This window comes from Felis catus, chromosome A3, assembly GCF_018350175.1.
Source record: "Felis catus isolate Fca126 chromosome A3, F.catus_Fca126_mat1.0, whole genome shotgun sequence".
NCBI classification, from domain to species: domain Eukaryota; kingdom Metazoa; phylum Chordata; class Mammalia; order Carnivora; family Felidae; genus Felis; species Felis catus.
In genome coordinates, this window is record NC_058370.1 from 23,851,025 (window position 1) to 23,872,335 (window position 21,311).

At 39.8% G+C, this 21,311-nt stretch overlaps 1 protein-coding gene and 1 pseudogene across 5 annotated transcripts in view; one reads left to right on the top strand and one right to left on the bottom strand.

Moving 5' to 3' along the window:
- Positions 1-21,311, top strand: part of UQCC1 (ubiquinol-cytochrome c reductase complex assembly factor 1) — a 101,915-nt gene that overhangs the window by 44,557 nt on the left and 36,047 nt on the right. For 4 of the 5 annotated variants that reach the window (XM_045053706.1, XM_045053707.1, XM_045053709.1 and 1 more), the window contains one exon: positions 12,631-12,739. In XM_045053706.1, coding sequence (XP_044909641.1) covers positions 12,631-12,739 — 109 coding nt within the window. Of the gene's footprint in view, positions 1-12,630; positions 12,740-13,450; positions 15,137-21,311 lie in introns of those variants that run through there. The other variant, XM_045053708.1, reaches the window with a different exon arrangement.
- LOC111560005 lies at positions 18,926-19,007 on the bottom strand (annotated as a pseudogene).

Here is a 21,311-nt window from a genome sequence, read left to right on the forward strand (position 1 = left end):
ATTCCTCTACAAACCTGCCCCAGACACTTCAGACAACTGGCTGTCCTCAAATACTCCCATGTCCTTGCTCATATGTCCTGGGTGTTGTTCCTGATATTCCCTAAACCTAAAATGCCCATGTTTTCTCTGATAGAAATTCTCCTCACCCTTCATGGTACATGTCAATGTCATCTCTGCCACAGAGCACTCTTTATCCAATACTGCCCCCCACGCCGCAACCACCACCAAATTTGGATTTAGTTATACTTCCTTGTACTTCCAGAGTATCTGCTTGTGCCTTGGGCACAGCACTTCTTTCACCGTCATCCGTTATAGGCAACTGTACTTCCTGCCTGAACTACAGTTTTGTAAAACTTGTGCTGTTTTGGGGCCCACTTGTGCTATTATCCTCCAAGAAGAATTGGGGAGACTTTCTCTTCTAAGGGGTAGGGGTATTAGGAGGAGTAATCATTCCACCCAAGTCTGTGGAGAAGCTATGTTCTTCCAGCCCTGTTCTCTTAGCCTGAAGCTCCAAGAGGGTAACTGAAAGATAGCCAAGTCCAGTATTAGAGGGCCCAGTGGACTTCCTAGAGATGTATAGGGTTGAAATACCTCCTGAAGGTGGTAGTATGAGGGAGAGGTTGGGAGGCTTAGAAAGCAGTCATAAAAGTAGAAAGAATCTGCCCCATCCCCCAAAGGGGGGGGGGAACCCCTACTAAACAGAATACCCTGGCAGTGGACTTTTCAGAAAGCTTGCTTGGGTTCCCAAGTGTGATGGCTCCCTGTTGGCCTTTAGAATAGGGACAGGATTTCTCACATCCTTTTAGTTCCCCTGGAGGAGGTGTTGATGATTCCCTTATCCTATCTGCCTTCTCTAGTTCCCAAGTTTTTCTGTGTATGTCCAGTTTCTAGAGGGGCCTTATCAGTTGTGTATTCACGTGAACTTGTAGCAGCTGCAATGACTGTGTGTCCTTTGTCTTTGCTGAACAAGGTTAGTATTGAATGTGGCTGCTGAAAAATTGTTGAGAGAGGTTGCTGTCTAGGCTTTCCTGCATCCAAATGTGTACTTGATAAAAGCAGGCCTCCTCCTCTGTTTACTGTCTTGGGCAATGGCACTGCAATCCATTCAGGTGTCCACACCAGAAACTGGGGAGACCTCCCTGACTCTTCCCTTACCCCCCTCATCTGGTCAGTCACCAGTCACCCCTTCAAACTTTTTTGCCCATGACCCACAGTAACAAATGAATTTTACTTTGCAACCCAGAACACACATGTCTCTGATACTACAGTTTTGTAAAACTTGTCCTTAAAATGTCAGATAATCTCTGATATTTTCTATTCCATTTGAATTCATTTTAAAGAAAAAATTTAACATGTGACCTGTTAAATTGATTTTACTGGATTATAAGAAACAGTACTTGAAAACTGGTCTTTGGCCTCCAACTTCCATCTTCACATGCCATTGATCTTCTCAATACAAATTAAATTAGCATGCATGCATGTGCACACACACACACTCTCCCTAATGTTCTCCATTATTCTCAGGACAAAGTATATTTCTTAGCATGGCATTCAGATTCCACCAAATATGCTACCCCTGCTACTCTCATATGGTACTATTCTAGGTACTGCTATCCCCAACACTCCCTCCTCTGCAAGATAAAACAGTATTATATAATAGAAATACCAAGTTTTCTTCTGTCCAGAAAGCCCTTCTCTCTCCTCTTTACCTGACAAAACTCCTGTTTTTTCATTCAGTATCTAACTCAGGTATCATTTCTGTTTGAAACCTTCCCTTTCCTTTGAAAGCAAGAGTTAGTTCCTCTTCTGTATTTACTTAGTATTTTAGGGACCTCTATCATAGCACTCATCACGTAACATTTTTATGTTTTATCGTATCAGTCTTCTTTGTGGATGGTGACTTTATTGAGAGCAAGAATTATTTTTATCTTTTTGGAAAGATATGAAAATGAGATATTACTTCTCACAGTTCTGTGTATTATTCTTAGTTTGTATCAATAAATGTTCATCAAGTAATTGATGTTCTCAGATCTGACTTGACTCCCACGGCATTTGGAAGGGTCCTGGCACTGTCTTTTGGTTGGGTGAGAGTGGCAAAGCTCTGCTCCTGCTTAAGTTTCTCTGGGTTGTTACATGTATGTAGCTGGAATTTATGTTGGCGTTACAAGTGTTAATAGATTTGTAGAGACTCCTCTCAAAATTTGTCATGGAATGCTAGTACCTTCTAAATGCAGAAGTTAATTTTAGAAGATGGAATGGGATAAATAAAATTAGAGTATGCCTATGATGGAGATGGAATGGGGAGGGAGTAAAATGCAGTTTGTATTTTAATTTTTTATTTTTTAAATTAAAAAAAAATTTTAATGTTTATTTATTTTTAAGAGAGTGTGAGTGGGCGAGGGGCAGAGAGAGAGAGGGAGAGTCCAAAGCAGGCTCCAGGCTCCAAGGTGTCAGCACAGAGCCCGATGTGGGGCTCAAACTCACAAACCATGAGATCATGACCTGAGCTGAAGTCAGACAATTAACCGACTGAGCCACCCAGGCGTCCTGCAGTTTGTATTTTTAAAAATTATTTTAGGGGCGACTGGGTAGCTCATCAGTTAAGCGTCCAGCTTCAGCTCAGGTCATGATGTCATGGCTTGTGAGTTCGGGCCCCTCATCGGGCTCTGTGCTGTCAGCTCAGAGCCTGGAGCCTGCTTCAGGTTCTGTCTCTGTCTCTCTCTACCTGCCCCTCTGCTCACACACTGTCTGTCTGTCTGTCTCTCTCATATATAGATAAACATTTTTAAAAAATCTTAAAAAAATTATTTTAAAGTCAGGTGTGTCATAAATATAATTACCAAGCCCTTTACATATGTTAACTTTTATTTATTTACATGTATTATCTCACTCATTGTTACAACTACTTTATTCTTGTTTTATATGAGGGATCAGAGGTTTTATATATGAGGGATCAGAGGTTTAGAGAAGTCAAAAAACTTGTCCAAAGAACTAGTTAGTACATGGCAGAGAGAAAATTCTAAGTGTGGATCTGGCTAACTCAACAGTGTTAAGTTGCTTTCCTCATTGGTAATTAAAACTACCAAAGTAATTAAATAATTGCTGATTGATACTAATACTATTTAATATGTATTAATACTATTTATTATTTAAAGTACCTGCTTATTCTTTTTTTTAAAGTTTATTTAGAGAGAGAGCGAGCAAGTGGGACAGGGCAGAAAGACAGGGAGAGAGAGAATTCCAAGCAGGCTCCGAACTGTCTTGAATTCATGAATCTTGAGATCGTGACCTGAGCCAAAATCAAGAGTTGGATGCTTAACTGACTGGCGCCCCAGTACCAGCTCATTATTAAACATAAATCCATAAAATTTTAGGGGCACCTGGCTGGCTCAGTCTCTGGAGCATGCAACTCTTGATCTCAGGGTTGTGGGTTCTAGTCCTCCATAGGGTGTAGAGAATACTTTAAAAAGGGAGGAGGGGGATGCTGCCTGGGTGGCTCAGTTGGTTAAGCGTCCAACTCTAGATTTCATCTCAGGTCATGATCCCATGGTTCATGAGTTCAAGTCCTGAGTTGGGCTCTGCACTGACAATGTGGAGCCTGCTTGGGATTCTCTCTCCCTTTCTGTCCCTCCTCCATCACACAAGCTTGCACTTTCTCTCTCAAAATAAATAAATAAACATTAAAAACATCTTAAATCCATAAAATTATTACATCTGTTCTCCAATTGAACCTGTCCTCACAGGGCCAGAGTGTGGGAGAGAGATATTAAATCATTAATAGAATACAGCTGAAATAGCATGATGAGAGGAAATGGCAGGGAGAAGAGGGGTACATAATTTAGATGGAGGGATGGGTCATTCAGGGAGGGCTTCACTGAAGAAATGACGTCTAAACTGATGAGTAGAAGTTAGCAAGTCAAAAGGTGCATGAAAAGTATTGGCAAGTAAAGAGATCTAGTGGTTCAATCCTTTTACCAGCTGAGCCCTTTTTAAATATGAAATTTTATACCCAGTCACCATATATGCATAGATAAAGAATTGCTGTTTGGGTTGAGGAAATGAGAATGACCTGTTCACTCAGGTCTTCACAATGTATGCACTGGTAAGGGACTCTTATGTAGCTCTGTGGAAACTCAGACCACAGTTTAAAAACCACAGATCCAGTTCAACCCTCTCATGATTACAATGGGGAGACGATTTTGGCAATTTTAAGGAATTTGTTCACAGGCCTCTTCATCTGTAATGGAGGACCTGAGATCCAAATCTGAAGCTAACTGCTCCTTCTCCATTCAATACTTGGCTTCCTGCTTGAGTGTTCCCCTTTGGTGGTCATGGAGATGGGGGTTTCTTCCCATGAATATGAACAGCATGGCACTGATCGCCAATGATATGAAATTGTTTCTTGGTACTCACTGTCTTTATCCTGGGAGAGGCCACGAGTAAAGTAGACCTGAGAACAGTTCAGAGTGATAAGCTCTGTGTATAGCAGACCCACAGATCTTATGGGAACACAGGGGAAGGGGGACTGCCTGGGGATTGTCAAGACAAGCAGTTGCATTGGCCTCCTGGGGTCTAGAACCAGAGGACATGGGATCTTAAGGAGTTATTAGGAGATTAAGAAGTAATTGTAAGCTACTTTTTAAGATACTCCAAGTGATTAAGATTGATAATCACTGATTGATAATCAGAAACAGGACAGAAGGGAAACATTTTGTTATTTGTTTTTTACTTTTATTTTGTTTGAGAGAGAGAGAGAGCATAAGTGGGGGAAGGATAATGGTGGAGCAGGGAGAGAGAGAGAAAGAGAGAGAATTTTAAGCAGACTCCATGCCCAGCGAGGAGCCCAACTTGGGGCTCGATCCCTCAACTGTGAGATCATGACCTGAGCTGAAATCAAGAGTTGGACGCTCAGCTGACTGAGCCACGTAGGTGTCCCTGTTTTTATTTTTTAATTTTAAGATGGGGAAATGCTGGAACATTTTTATAAGTCTGGGGGAAGAAGCCTCTGACAAAGAAGACAAGGAAATAAATTGTGCAGGTGGGAAGGGGTTGGAAAACAGACTGGTCCCAGTCTCAGTCCAGCCAGAGAACTGCCTTGGCAGACACTCCCGGCCTTTGCAAGAGGGCTCTTCAAAATCGCCACAGCAGTTTTGATGCAGCTGTAGGGCTTTCAAGCTCATGCTGGATTCCAGCAACTTCAGATCTGCTATATATGGTGAGCCCTGGCCATGTGCACATCCTTTCTCTCCCTCCCCCAGCCAGTCATTCTGTTCAAACACACAAGTAGCTTTTGCCCAAACCAAAGGCCTATGCAGCATCATTTTGTCAACACCGCATAAACTAAAAGCACTGGTACCTGCTACCCAGGAGCTTGGTCTCTTGGGTCCGACAGGCAGGCCACAGGCCGGGTGTAGTTCTTGGAGGAGGCTCGCTTTCAGGTGAGATGGCTTCAGGAAGTGCCTCACCCCACTTGTCTGTTTGCCCACAGACGGTCCTGTGGCCCCCATGCTTCCCACATAAAGGTTAGGCTTCATTGGGAGGGAGTTTAGGAAACCAGGTGGAGATAGCCATGTACACAGCCCCAGGAAAGGGTAAGCATGCCAGCTCACAAATAAATAAACTCATTCATTAGCACACTGCTGAGGCTTGAGTGTGGGCATGTAGGCTCTGCTTCCTTGGCCTCGGCTGATGGCAGAATAAGGGAAACAAGCTATGTGAAAGTCCCCTTTGGGATTCCTTCATTAGCAGCCAGAGTGACAGACCTGTCTTGAATGCCCACCAGTCTTCATTGAATTCCAAATCAGATCCACTCTGAGCAGCTTATAAACTACCATGAGGGAGAAAGAAGGCCAAACACAACTGGTATTGTCAGAAGGCCCAAACAGAGCAAGTGGGACGGGATACTCGGAGCTGCCAATACATGGCAGGAGGTCAGCGTCAAGAATAACAAGAATTCTTCCCTCCCAGATTTAGGTAGAGAGGAGGAAAGCATGGCTAGGACTGTTGTTCCTTCGAACTCTGCAGGCAGTGTCGCTGTCTTCTTCCTTGTCTGATCTAGCAGGGAGAGGCTCTTGGAACTGTGCTGTCACAGAATGGGGGAAATAGCTGATAGGGACACTGACCTGGGAGACACTGTGGCTTAGGGGAAAGCAGAAGTTCAGGCTTCATTCTAGCTCTGCTCTTTTAAGTTACTTAAGTAATTATAAAATACATTTTAAGACTTTCCAAGTGATTAAGAAAAGTGATCACTAAAGGGAGAAACAGGATGGAAGGGAAACTTTCTAAAAATTTTTTATTTTAAGATAGGGAAACACTGAAACATTTTATAAGTCTAGAGGTAGAAGCCTTTTCAAAAAAATTTTATTTAAAAAATGTTTTTTGGTGTTTATTCACTTTAGAGAGAGAGAGAGAGAGAGAGAGAGAGAGAAAACGAGTAGGAGAGGAGTAGAGAGAGAGGGGGACACAATCCGGAGCAGGGTCCAGGCTCTGAGCTGTCAGCACAGACCCCGATGTGGGGATTGAACCCACAAACCATGAGATCATGACCTGAGGCGAAGTTGAACACTTAACTGACTGAACCACCCAGGCACCCCAAGGAAGAAGCCTTTTTACTTCCTTCTCTGCTTTCCTCAGAGCATGAGTGTTCTTTTTTGTGAAATGAGAACAGTTAAACTAGGTTGAAAGAGTGAATGCAAATGCATTTTTGAGTGACAAGTCTGATATTAGAGGGCGCCATCAGTGACAGTAATCATTATTATTATTTGCCTTAAGGTAAAATTTTTATCTTAGCCCTTTGTCTTTTGAAACTCCTAGTGAGTGAGTCTTTTTCCCTTTTCCCCTGTATCTGTGCTTACCTTTCAGTGATAGTTGGGAGTCAGGACTAGGGCTTGACCACTCCTTTTTTTCTTTACTTTGCTTTCCTTATGTGTAAAAGATATCAGTATTATTTATGAGCCACTGGGATCACTGAGAGACAAGGATGTACTGTGAAGCTCAAAACCTCAATAATAAGTTGTGGGTTTAAGAACATCATCAAACTTGGGACGGGTAACTGGAATTGCTCCTAAACAGAGAGTAGTTTATATACAGACTAAGTCCACACTCAGGGTAGGTGCTTAGTAGATACTTGTTAAATAAATGATTAAATTATTTATTTAATAATAAGAATGTTTTTATTACTAGAGTCTCTCTTTGTAAAAAGATTTTTAAAAGTAATCTATTTTTGGTCACCTGGGTGGTAGAATTGGTTAAGCATCTGACTTTGGCTCAGCTCATGATCTCATGGGTACATGAGTTTGAGCCCCGCATTGGGCTCTCTGCTATCAGTGCAGAGCCTGCTTTGGATCCTCTGTCCCCGCCCTCTCTCCCCCTCCCCTGTGTGTGTGAGCTCTTTCTTTTTCAGAAACATAAAAAAAAAAAAAAAGTTTATAAAAGGTAAAAATAAAAAACTATTCTTTAATTTTTTTAATGTTTATTTATATTTCAGAGAGAGAGAGAGAATGCATGCACGCACTCGTGAGCTGGGGAGGGGCAGAGAGAGACAGAGACAGAATCTGAAGGAGGCTCCGGACTCTAACCCACGAGCCATGAGGTCATGACCTGAGCTGAAGTTGGATGCTTAACCAACTCAGCCACCCAGCTGCCCCTAAAAATAATTTCTTTTTTGAGGAGTTTTAGGTTTGAGCAGAAGGTTATCTCTTTTTAAAGTTTATTTTGCATTCTTAAGAGCAATTTTTATTATGTTTTATTTAGCAGGGAGGTGTTCCCCCCCCCCCCCGCCCCACTTTCTTCTCCACTTTCCCTAGAACAGAGCTCTGAAATTATGAAGTTGAATCAGTAGTAAAATGTAATTTGGCTTCTCAACATTTAATTTAAACATTTATTATGAGGAATGTATCCATGATGGAAATTGAAATAGAGCTGTCCTGTTCTGTTACTTAAACCTGGTGTTCTCAGTTGTTGTGGAATGTAGTTTCCTTAGTGACTCAGACTTAACTGTTGTACAGTCAGAGCCTGTGACGGGTGCTGGCTTTGTTTTGTGGTGGGCACCAGGGTCATCATGTCTTTTTCGTGTTTGTTTACCATTTTGGATTTGCTTCATTCATTGTCTTTTCACCTGCCAGTGTACTTTAACCTTTTCTGGATGATTTGGGGGGGGGGTCCTGGTAATGCTTAACTGTAATTTGCCAGACTGTCTTTGAGTTGCGCTGGGTTGTTGAACCTCAGTTGCTGTGCTATTGTTTGTGTGTGTGTGTGTTTGTTTTCAATATATTTTTAGTTTCTTTCTTTCCTGTTAGGCTGCCAATAGTTACTTTTTGTTGTTGTAGGTATTCTTGCCTCAAGTTAGCCAGTCTTCCTCTTCTGATAGGCTATTTCTAATGTGATGCTAGTTTTGAAACTATTACTGCCCTTGTGAAGATTAAATGAAAGAAAAAGAGAGTAAATGGATTCTAAGATATGTACTAGTCATTAGAGGCAGCAGAAAAACAGTACAACTCTGGGACAAGATTATCAGGGTTCAGATCTCACCTATAAATCTAGTGGTTTGTAACTCTGGACAAGTTACTTCTCAAAGACTCAGTTTCCTCATTTAAAAAGTTGGACAGTAGGAAGACCAGCCTTGGACTACACCAAAAGAAAAATCTTTTGCATAGTGAAGGAAACCATTAACAAAATAAAAAGGCAACCTACTGAATGGGAGGGAGAAGATATTGACAAATGATCTATATAATAAGAGGTTAATGTCCAAAGTCTATAAAGAACTTCTATGACTCAGCATTCCACCACAAATAAATAATCCAATTAAAAATGGGCAGAGGACCCAAATAGACATTTTGCCAAAAAAGACATGTAGATGGCCAACAGACACATGGAGAGATGTTCAGCCTCACTCATCGTCAGGGCAGTGCAAATCAAAACTACAGTGAGATAACACTTTACAGCTGTGAGAATGGCTAGCATCAAAAAGACAAGAAATAATAAGTGTTGGCGAGGCTGTGGAGAAAAAGGAACCCTCATGTACTGTTGGCAGGAATATAAATTGGTATAGCCACTGTGGAAAACAGTATGGAGGTTCCTCAAAAAATTGAAAACAGAAATCCCATATGGTCCAGGAATTCCACTACTGGGTATTTACCCAAAAAATGAAAACACAAATTTGAAAATATATATGCACCTCTGTGTTTATTGCACTATTATCTACAATAGCCAATATATGGAAGCAGCTGAAGTGTCCATTCGTAGATGAATGGATAAAGAAGATGCAATGGAATATTACTCAGCCATAAAAAGGATGAGATCTTGCCAGTTTCCACAACAAGGATGGACCTAGAGGGTATATGCTAAGTGAAATAAGTCAGAAAAATATAAATACCGTATGACTTCACTTATGTATGGAATCTAAAAAAACCAAATGAATAAACAAATAAAAAGCAGAAATAGCTTCATAAGTACACCGAACAAACTGATGGTTGCCGGAGGGGAGAGAGGTTGGGGGATGGGCAAAATGGCTGAGGGAGGAGTAGGAGATACAGGCTTCCAGTTTATGGAATGAATAAGTCATGGAGATAAAGGATACATCATAGAGAATATAGTCAAAATGGTATCGTAATAGGGTTGGATAGTGACAGATGGTAGCTACACTTGTGAACATAGCATAATGTATACTTTATGGTCTGAGAAAATCTGTGCCTTTTAAACCTCAGAAGGCAGGTGTATTAACAAACTACAGAATTTTCAAATAAATGAAGAATTCCATTACCTCACTATTGCTGTTGATGAATTAACCTCTGACGACACTTAAGCATCAAAACACACACTGTCTTTTCAGGTGAGAGGCTGACATGAATGATTTGATTAAGAAAATTTTATGGAAAAGGACTATTGAACTTACCCTGGTTTGTTTCTGCTTTGGAATACATTCTGTATCATGTGAAGAAGCCAAGTCTTTTTCCATGACCTGTTTTTATTGTTATAAAGTATTATTTCTTAGGCACTAACTGGGTTCAGAGGTTACAAATTTAAAATCACAGCATAAGCCAATCTCCTGGTTGGAAGGGATATTAAAGATCATGTAGTCAACTTGTCAGATAGCTGAGTTCTCACAAAGCATTTATTCACTCTTCAGAAGTAGGCACGTTCTGTGTCTTGGGCTTATTCATTCCATCATTCAAATCTTCAGAAACTTCTGCTAGAAAGTTATTGTTTTCAGTGCTCAGTGTTGAGTGATTCCTTCTTCCCCTGTGGCTTACCCATTGATTCTGACTCTTAACTCTTGGACAAATAGTCTAATTGCTTTCCTACAATATTTAAGGCAACTCACCTGTTTTTCTCCAGGTTATAGATCTTCTGATCTTTCATCTCTTCCTTTTGTCTCTTAAAATATAATATTTAGGGGCACCTAGGTAGCTCAGTCAGTAGAGCGTCCAACTTTGGCTCAGGTCATGATCTCGCAGTTCATGGGTTCAAGCCCCACATCAGGCTCACTGCTGTCAGCCTATCAGTGCAGAGCCTGCTTCAGATCCTCTGTTCCCCTCTCTCTGCCCCTACCTGCTTGCACTCTCCCACCCAAAATAAGTAAATATTAAAAAATAGATATGTATATATAAAATGATATTCAAAACTATGGACAGTATTTCAAGCAGAGTCTGACCTGTGCTGAATGGAACAAAAATGTCACTTTGCACATCGAAGATATTGTATTTCCATTACTGTATCTAAAATCACATTTATTTGGGGGGTAACCTCATCATTACCTTGACATCCTTTGAAGTCAGTTGTCAACTTAAGCCTATAAGACTTTTTCACATGTAAATGGGCATGACTCACCTATCTTGTACCTATAGTTCTTTTAGACCCAAGGGCAGGACCTTAGGTTTATCCCTGTTCAAAATCATTCTGTTAGATTCAGCCCATTGAAATGGTCTCTTGGAATATTTTTGGTTCATGGTAGGGTCATCCAGCATATTTGTCTTCCTGCCTAGCCCCTTGTCATCTGCAAATTTAGTAAGTATGTTTTCTTTTCTACATCTTTAGCTGTTAACAGAGATGTTGACACAGGCCAGGCTGGAATCATTCCATTGTGCCATACGATTGCTAGTAGATTTTAACGGGCAGGATTAATTGTCAGTTTAGATTGACTATTCCATAACTATAGCAGGAATTATCTTTTGGTGAGTAGCCCAGTTGTAGCTGCTTAAAAATTTAAATAAGAGATAATATGGGGCGCCCGGGTGGTTCAGTTGGTTTAGTGTCTGACTTCGGCTCGGGTCATGATCTCACAGTTCGTGGGTTCGTGCCCTGCATTGGGCTCTGTGCTGATGGCTCAGAGCCTGGAGCCTGCTTCAGATTCTGTGTCTCCCTCTCTCTCTGCCTTTCCCTTGCTCGCGCTGTCTCTCTCTCTCTCCCTCAAAAATAAAGATTTAAAAAAATTTTTTTTAATTTAAATAAGAGATAATAGAAATAGGGATGTTCATTGAGATTAGGAACTAGTTTGGAAAGTTGATGACCCTGTTTATATTATTTATAATTAAGTATAATATTATATTTACTATTTAATAAAATAAAATATAATTCTTATATTCTTACGAAAGTCTTAAGAAGAGAGCTTTATGGGCTAATTAGAGGCAATGTGGTATAGGAGAAGCCCTAAACTTTGCCCTGAGATGTTTTATTCACTTACTTATTTAGCAAATAATTACTAAGTGCCTACTATACTTAAGCCCTGGATATAGAGTGGTTAAAAATAAAAAAAAATTCAGGCTTCATCTTTGCCTTCAGTGGAACTTATATTCTCATGGGGGAAATTATTTGATAATTACGTAGGTAAAATCATCATACTTTCTGTGATCTGTGTTCTAGATAGGTGCCATGCCTAGACACACACCTTGTGTGTATTGTGTATGACAAACAACACAAGTCATATATTTAATTTAAACACTTCTAGTAGCTCCATTTTAAAAAGTAAAAAGAAAATATTCTGAAATTAATTTTAGTAGAAGGTTTTATTTAACTCAGTTATATTTAACTCCGCTTATATCTGAAATAATATGTAAGCATGTAAGCAGTATAAAAAAATTTGAGATATTTGTAGTCTTTTTGTTGAACTAGATCTTCAAATCTTAAACTTATACCACATGTTAGTTGGAACCAGTCACATTTAAAGTGCCTAATAGCCACACGTAGCTAGTAGCTTCTGTGTTGGACAGCACAGCATTATACCCATCTTTACAGACTACTCTATGGTATTGGGCAAATTACTTTCCATCTTTAGGACTCCTGTTTTCATTCAGTAAAATGACGGATTTTGACTTGCTTATCTTCTAACAATTAAATGTGTGTCCTTTTCATGTATGAGAGTGCCTTCTGAGGTACTGTAAATAATCTCTCTCTTGATCTGGGTGTTGCTTACATGGCTATATATAACATGTAAACATCCATCAAGCTATATACTTAAGATTTGTGTGCTTCACAGTATCTATGTTATACCTCAATAAAAGTGTTGTCGTTTTTTTTAATAAGATCATTTTCAGTTTTTTTGATTCTGTGTTCTTTGCTGAAGTTACCCATTACACATGTGTGATACAAAAAATGCAAACAACCAGTTACTCTTTATGTCTTTTTCCCATCCAGGATGTGTCTAGTGCGAATGAAACAGGAAGGCCGGAGTGGGAAATACATGTGTCGTATCATAGTTCATTTCATGTGGGAGGATGTTGAGCAGCGTGGCAGAGTCATGGGGGTAAGTAAATGCTATCAGATTCTGGTCCCGGACAACTCCAATGAGGGATTGCCTGACTTGAGTTGAAGTTTTATCTGTGCTAGAAGGGCTTTGCTTTTAGATTTCTGTGTAATGCTGCCTAATGTCAAGTGGTAATTCAGCTAGAGTTGCTTCTGCTTCTGTGGAGACTGACATGCCGTGGACACTTTATGTGTTTGCACACATTATTATGGTTTGTCAATGTGAGGACATCCTGTGCATGGAAATGAAATTGTTAAGCCCAAATAATAGTGGTAGGAGGGAAGGGATGGGTTTGTTGAATGGAGGAAATCAAATAATAATTGAATTTTAGGACACTATGCCTTTGACACCAATTCAGTGTTTGAACCAGTTCTCCTCTAAATTAGTTTTGATGGAAATACCCTGGCATTGGGCCTACACTGTCCTCAGGAACTGAAAAACAAGTCCTTTATCGCTTAACCTAGACTGATTCAGCATCGTATCTGCTGAAAATGTACATTAGGACATTTAATAATTAACCTGAGAAAGGAGAATATATAGCATATATATAACATAGAAGGTAATGATAATAGAAACATGACACCAAAACATTAGAATACAGTTGGTTATACAAAGAGTAATCTTTTCCTTTGTATATTATGTGTTTTTGTGTCTAGACCATATTTTAATAGATTGTAATCCTTGTTTTTTTCCCATTTCATTGCCTCCCAGTTGGGACCATCTAAAGCAGAACCATCAGAAGGGGTCATGAAATGGGTTAATTTATTTTTTGTTTTTGGTTTTGGTTTTTTTTTTTTCATTACAAAGTTCTCCCTATGGACTGAGAAGTAAACAAAGTTTATGTATGTATTATAAAACTCATACATATTCATAGAATAAAAATCAAAGAGTAACAAGCGTTTAATGTAGAAACAAGTGTCTCTTACCCAGGCGAGCTCCCCCAGAGTAACCTTTGTTAATAGTTGATGTGTATCCTTCTGGTTGTTTTCTATACAAATGCAAATGTATAAATGTATATTCTTTTAATACAACACAGATGGGCTTCTACTACACACAGTTTTGCATCTTGGCTTTTTAACTTAATATACATTAGATATGTTTTTACTTCACAATTATTTTTAAAATTCAAAATATTTTAACTGAGATTGAAATCTCCATACTCCTCAATCTCATTCCTAGCCAGTTATCTCCTTTCAAGAAGTAGTTACTGATCCATTTTAGTGTATATCTTTTAAGGCTTTTTTCTGTGTAATTTTCTTACAGAAAATATGTAGTATTGGTTTTGTGTTTATACATTTTATTATACATGATATCATCCTCTATGTGCTAATGTGTAATAAACATGTACTTAGTTTTTTCACTCAACAATATGTCTTGGAGGTTTTTCCATGTTGCATAGGAGTTAAGTGGGAGGTTGTCCCCCATGTTTTATTTATAGTAATTATTTTCACACACTCCTATGTTATTGTCTGATGGTATCATGTGCTTACTCTTTGTAAAATTGTGGTCTTTGAGACTAAATCATGGAAATGATGGTTGCCCATTGAGAGCGTATTTCCAAATTCTCATGTCTTTGGAGGAACTGCATATATAGGAAGCACAGAGGACATGGGTTTGTTTTTAGATGTCTTCAGTAACATTTACATGCCTTTCTCTGGGACAATAGAACGTTGGCATTTATGTTCATTCTGAGATGATAGCATATGTCAGAGTTTTATCTGCTATCATCATCATCATCATTTATCTGCTATCATCATCATCATCAGTGTGGATTCACTGTCTTTGTAATTGTGTTCTTTGGTTCCTTGTTCATGTGACTAAACTTTCTGCTGTCTTTGCTGCCCAGAATGGATCGTCAGCCTTTAAGCTATACGTGCAGCTTGGTGTTCTGCATGCCCTCAAGTACTTACTGTCCAACGCTGTGGCAGCACACAGTGGACATGGGTGGTGCTGCCAGTTTCAGATCACTTAATGGTAACCAGTGACACCCCTGGCCAGCCAAAGCCTTGGCTGTCTGACATACAGTGACACAGTAGCTCTTCTATTAGTTAGCTTGTTTTTCTTATCACTATTGACTAAACCCTGCTGGACATTGGACTGCTGGAGCCATGTGGGCCACAGCTGTCTACAACGTGAATAGCTTCATGAACCATAGGTACTGACTCTTGAACTACAGAAACCTCTTAGTTATTACCCTTCCACCATGAATTTCCTTTGGACCTCCATATATATATCTCCATCACAATCTCCAACACTTTGAACCTTCTTCTGTGTTACTTTATAATGTCCCTTTTACTTGACTGCATGCTTAATGAAGGCAGGAGACCTGTTTTAATACTTTTTTGCTTACATAGTAAACATCAGATGAATAAATACTTGTTGAATGAATGAATTGAACTTAAGCCTCTGGAATTCTATTTTAAAGCCAACTTATCAGATAGATGATACTTGGTTTATTTGTTTCTAGTCCACGTATACATCAGTGCAGTCCTGCAGGAATTAGTTTTTCCTCCGCACCCCACTTCCCATTTTATCCAACCATTCTTCTTTCTGAATTGTTCTAGATATGGTGTTGCCCTACAGAGAAGTGTGTTAGATCAGTGTCTCACTTTTTATGTGCCTGTAGTCCACCTGGGGATCTTGTTAAAATACAGATTCTGATTCTGTAGGTTGGGGTGGAGCCAGAGACAGAGAGTCTACATTTCTAGAGAGCTTCAAGTGATGCCAGTGCCACAGGTGGAGCAGGGTGAGAATGGGGCAACCACACTTTGAATAGTAAAGTTTTCGATGATCCATAACACTCTCACAAGTTACAGACTTGTGAGTTCACCTGCATGAAGAGAAATGCCAAGCCCCAGTTTAGTTACAAAGACTATAAATAAAAGATGGTGGTTTAAAAATAACAGAGGTTTGGAAGAGTTGGGAAATTACTATTATTGCTTTTCTGTTATAATTGACTTGATCCTCCCCCACCCAACTCATGGTATAAACAGGCAGACACCCTTTATGCAGGCAAGAAAAGTGTTAACTACTTCTCTGTTGTGAGTGTGATTGTATGTATAGAGGGGGTCTCAGACTTCTGTGTGCGTACAGCCTACAGAAATGGGAAAGTTAGGGACATGTGGCTGGAGAAAGTAGTAGGGAGCCAGTGTGGCTTTGTTCTGACCCTGGCTGCCAAGTCTTTCCTCCTCTGTGCTTCAATTTCCTTTAAAAAAATGTGGATTATTGGGGTGCTTTGAAAATCTGTGATTTGAAGGTGGTAATTTGTAAATCTTTCTCTGTGTAATTTGACATCCCAGGTGTACATCTTTAAGAAAACTCATATAAAAAGTAGAATTCATAAGACTGATCAACGAAGTGGTGATTTTTTACATGCCAAAGAATTCTTAGAGGCTATTACTTTGAGTGGAGCCATTTGCAATTAATGATGAATCAGAAATTTGAATCAAGAACTCCCTTGAAATTAGAATTGCAGTCTCATTTGGTGAGGACATTTTCATTTAAAACATTTTTGCTTTTTATCGGCTTTTAGGAGTCCAACTATTGTGAAAAACAAGGCAGACTCATATATCATTAGTGAAGTCGGTATAAAATATAAGTGTTAAATTTGAGGTTACAAAAATCACATCAATAATTTAGAGCGTTCTAACTAAAAAAAAAATTATTTGGGATTTAAACATATAAATTAGCTGTGGAAATAAAGTTCATTATATCACCTCATCTGGTCTTGTTTTATTTCATTAACTGGTTCTTAAAAACCTTTGTGAGCTGAGTTGCAGCTGAAGAGGTTGGAGACCATTTTTCCTTGGGCCCTTGCCTCACTCCTGAGTGTTGGTAAGAGTAGAGAACTAAGACTTGACACAGCTGTAAAAACAGACAGCGCCTTTGGCCTCAGCACTTTCTCCTGGTGCAGGCACATTTCAGATGTAAATTTCACTTTCTGCCTCTCCTACTAATGAAGTAAGTTTCTTTTGCTGGGTTTGCAGCCAGGTGTGTCCAGTCTTGTGGCTAACCCGGCGCTTTAGTTAATTTTTCCATTTGTGACATTTCAACCAAACTTAAAAAACAAACATAAAAATTAGCTCAAGGCAGTGGCTCAAAGTGTTAATGGTAACCTTAGGCTGGCTAAACGACTTCCTCTCAGTTCTGCCCTGCCAGACATCTCCACCTTGTGGCTTACAATGAGCAGGTTTAAGCTTTCCAAGCTTTGGAGACGGGTGGGAAGGAGTAGGTAAGAAATTCCAAGTTTATCCTTATCAGTGGTCCCTGGCATGCCAGGTGTCTCCTCTGGACTTCAGATGATTTCTTGCTAGCACCTTTCCAGAATAAGGATGAACCTCTCATCACTTCAAGGTCTTCTGTTCTCTTCTGTAACAGAGCTGCTTCATGGGGTGGTGCAAAGGGCCTAGAAAGAGGTGGAGGAGCTGTGGGCTGAACTGGACTCCTTTGTAAAATTCTACTTTGCTTTTTAGAACCAGCATTTTGCTTTGCAAGGTCCTCTGTGATCATACTCCAGACTACCTTTCCAAACTCATTTCCTCTAGCTCTTTGTGAACTGTAAATATGTGAAACCTTCTAGCACATGTGCCTGGCACATAGGAAGCACTCAATGAGCATCACATTCCATCCTTGCTTCACATACTCTTCACCCCAGCCAAGCTGAATGCCTTGGTCTTCCTGTCTTGTGTCTTTCCCCGTGCGATACTACTCTAGGTTGCCTAAACACCATAGCCTCAATTCCTTTACATCCCTCCACCCCATACTAGAAGACAATCCCAGTTGTCCCTAGCTGGAAGTACCTTAGTAATTTATATGTGCCCTTCTTCTGGCTCTTACTATTTTGTATCATTGTTACTAGTGTGTATTGACTGTCATCCAGGTGAATTGCCTGGGGGCTGCATCAGTTGTATCCTTTGTATTCTCCAAAGTGCTTGTCATTGCCCTTGGCTGAATGCTTGCCCAGTAAATAACTGATAACGGAAGACCATTCTGGAAGCCCACTGGATGTATTGGAAAAAGTGTGGTGGAGAGGTATCCTTTTTCATTTTGAACATATGTGTTTGCTCTGTTAGTCTTAAATATTGGAAGAAAAAGAAATGAGAAATTGTTTCCTTTACCCTCAGTTTTTTTTCTTTTTCTTTTTCCATGCTTTCTGATCTTCTAATAGATTTGACTTAAAAAACAATTTATACATGAGGCGTTTTATGTTTTTAAACTAACAAAGATTTTAAATGTATAAAGGATGGTAAAAATAAGAATTACACATACTTTAGTTTTTCTGGAAATTTTCTTCCAGGCTGCTGTAATTCCATTCCCTTCTCCTTCCTACCTCCCCACAAAAATCTTCAAACTTCTGTTTTATTTACCAGGAGGTAAAAATTTTGCTATCCTTTGCATCTCTAGGTCAGAATTAAAACTCGCTGCCAAAGGTATTGTTTAAAAGGCAAGGACCACTTTAAGGGTATAGTTTTGCTGCCAATGATATGAATAGTGGAGTGTAAATACAGAGCAATTCTTTGGGCTTGAGGCCTTTAAAATAAGATATGTTTGGGGCACCTGGGTGACTCAGTCGTTTAAGCGTCCAACTTTGGCTCAGGACATGATCTCACAGTTTGTGAGTTCGAGCCCTGCGTCTGTGCTGACAGCTCAGAGCCTGGAGCCTGCATCGGATTCTGTGTCACTCTCTGTCTCTGCCCCTCCCCCGCTTGTGCTCTGTCTCTCTCTCTCAAAAATAAATGAACATTAAAAAAAAAAATGTAGGGGCGCCTGGGTGGCTCAGTCGGTTGGGCGGCCGACTTCGGCTCGGGTCATGATCTCGTGATCCGTGAGTTCGAGCCCCGTGTTGGGCTCTGTGCTGACAGCTCAGAGCCTGGAGCCTGTTTCGGATTCTGTGTCTCCCTCTCTCTGACCCTCCCCCGTTCATGCTCTGTCTCTCTCTGTCTCAAAAATAAATAAACATTAAAAAAATTTTTTTTAAATAAAAAATAAAAAAAAAATATTTATTTATTTTTTTATTTATTTAAACATATGAAATTTATTGTCAAATTGGTTTCCATACAACACCCAGTGCTCATCCCAAAAGATGCCCTCTTCAATACCCATCACCCACCCTCCCCTCCCTCCCACCCTCCATCAGCCCTCAGTTTGTTCTCAGTTTTTAAGAGTCTGTTATGCTTTGGCTCTCTCCCACTCTAACCTCTCTTTTAATTAGCAATAATCGCGCCTCGGATAAACCTCATTGGCTACGATACTGCCACTGCGCAAAAGCTTCTAACCTCTCTTTTAAAATTTTTTTTTAAATAAGACATGTTCTCAGAAATCAGTCCTTCTTTTGGGAAGTTTTTGTTTTTGTTTTTAAATATCCTAAGCTGGGGGATACCTGGGTGGCTAGTCTATTAGGTGTTGGATTCTTGATTTCTGCTCAGATCATGATCCCAGAATCCATAAGGCTCTGCGCTGGGTGTGGAGCCTGCTTGGTATTCTCTCTCTCTCCCTCTGTCCCTTCCCCACTCACATGTGCATGGACACTCATGTGCACGCGCTCTCTCTCTCAAAAAAAAAAAAAAAAAAATTAAATGTCCTAAGCTGTTGGAGTGGATATTTGTTTATTAGGTGAGAGAAGCCTAAATTCTTAGAAGGCAGAGCAATTTCATTTTGGGATTGGCTCATGAACTTTAGCAGGGTCCAACTGAGATGTATCTTTAGTAGATGCATTCTTTACACAAGTTTCCTAACCTCAGGTCTTAAGAGGTAGCAAGAGCGCTTGGAGTACATGCTTTAGGCAGTTTTGTCACTGATCAGATGCCTGGGAGCACACATTCGGAATGCCAGTCTGATGGCTTGGTTGGCCTGTCCTTCTGGGTTGCATATTGGACTCACTTTATTTCAGGGATTGTCCCTGAAAAAGAAGTTATAAACCTTTCTGAATTGAATTTAAATTGAATCTAATTCTATCTATGCACACGATCATTTATCTCTCTCATGGCTGTTTTTACATCCAGTTATAGATTGTGAATTAACTGAGGTCTGATTCATATTTGTTTATCTTTGTATTCCTATGGTACCTAAAATGGAGCTTTATACTCAGTAGGCATTAAGTAAATGTTTCTTGACTGAGTAAATCGGTAAGTGAATATGATACCCTTTGTTATCTTCAGTTTCCCTCATGGAATTTCTGTAGCAGAAAGACAGTGAACTAATTCCATTTTGAAAGCCCTGGCTGCCTTGGTGCATGGACACCTAGGATACGCTTCTTAAATACTCTTCATACTGCCAATTCAGTTCATCATTTCAGAACTGTTTACCTCTCCAACCTATCGTATATATATATATATATATATATATATATACACACACACACACACACACGATATATATATATATATGTATGGATATATATATGTATATATATATGTGTGTATATATATATTCATTCATTCATTCATTCATTCATTCATTTATTGCCTCCAGTCTCTCTAGGTGCCCAGTTCCCTTTGACATCTTTTGTACGATAGATTCTAATACTGCTTAGACCTGTGTGTACTGAGCACCCCGCCATTTTCCACATCTCCCTTTCAGGGGTTAATGGTTCTTCTAAATAAATCTCTGGGAGCTCCTAGGTGGCTCAGTCGGTTAAGCATTTGACTTTAATTCAGGTCATGATCTCACGGTTCATGGGTTCGAGCCCAGCATTGGGCTCTGTGCTGACTGCTCAGAGCCTGGAGCCTGCTTCAGATTCTGTGTCTCCCTCTCACTCTGCCCCTCCCCTGCTCGTGGTCTTCTCTCTCTGTCTCTCAAAAAGAAAAACAAAACATTAAAAATAAATAAACACATCTCCCTCAGGAGACGGGATAAATAGCTCCATGAACCTATTCTTCCTAGGTTTCTTGTCTTGCTTCTGCTGTCATCTCTATCAATCCAGCACCCCCCCCCCCACCCGCTGGAATTCGTAGTCTTCCTCAACCCCTGCCTCATCCTCTGCACCCAAATTGTCCTGTCACTTTTCTGCCGAAAATATCTTTGGATTTTATCCTCCCTTCTGTTCCATTGCTTATATCCACCCTCATCATCTCTCCTTTATTGCACATGGCCTCCTAACTAGTTCCTGGACTTTCTCTACTCTAGTGAACCCTGTCACCACATAAACCACCAGAGGTTTTTCCAATTTCTATATCTGATTGGATCCCTCCTCTGTCTAGAAATCTGAGGAACAAAATTCAAACATCTTAGCAATGGTATGTAGAACTCTTCATAGTTATATAGGAAAATGTTCTTAGAAAATACAGTATTTAGGATTGAAATGTTTTGATATTTTCACATAGTTTAGCAAAAGAAAAAAGGGTGTGTGTGTGTGTGTGTGCGCGCGCGTGCGCAGAGAGAGACATGAAGCAAATATTACAAAATATTAACAATTGTGAATCTAAAAATCATACAAATTTTTGTTTTCCTACTCTTAACATTTTTTAAGTTTGATTTTCAAAGTGAAAAACGGGATGGGGGGGGGAAGAAATCTTCATATTCTAGACCCTGCCTACCTCTTTAGTCTGATTGCCAACAAACCTCTAATTCACAA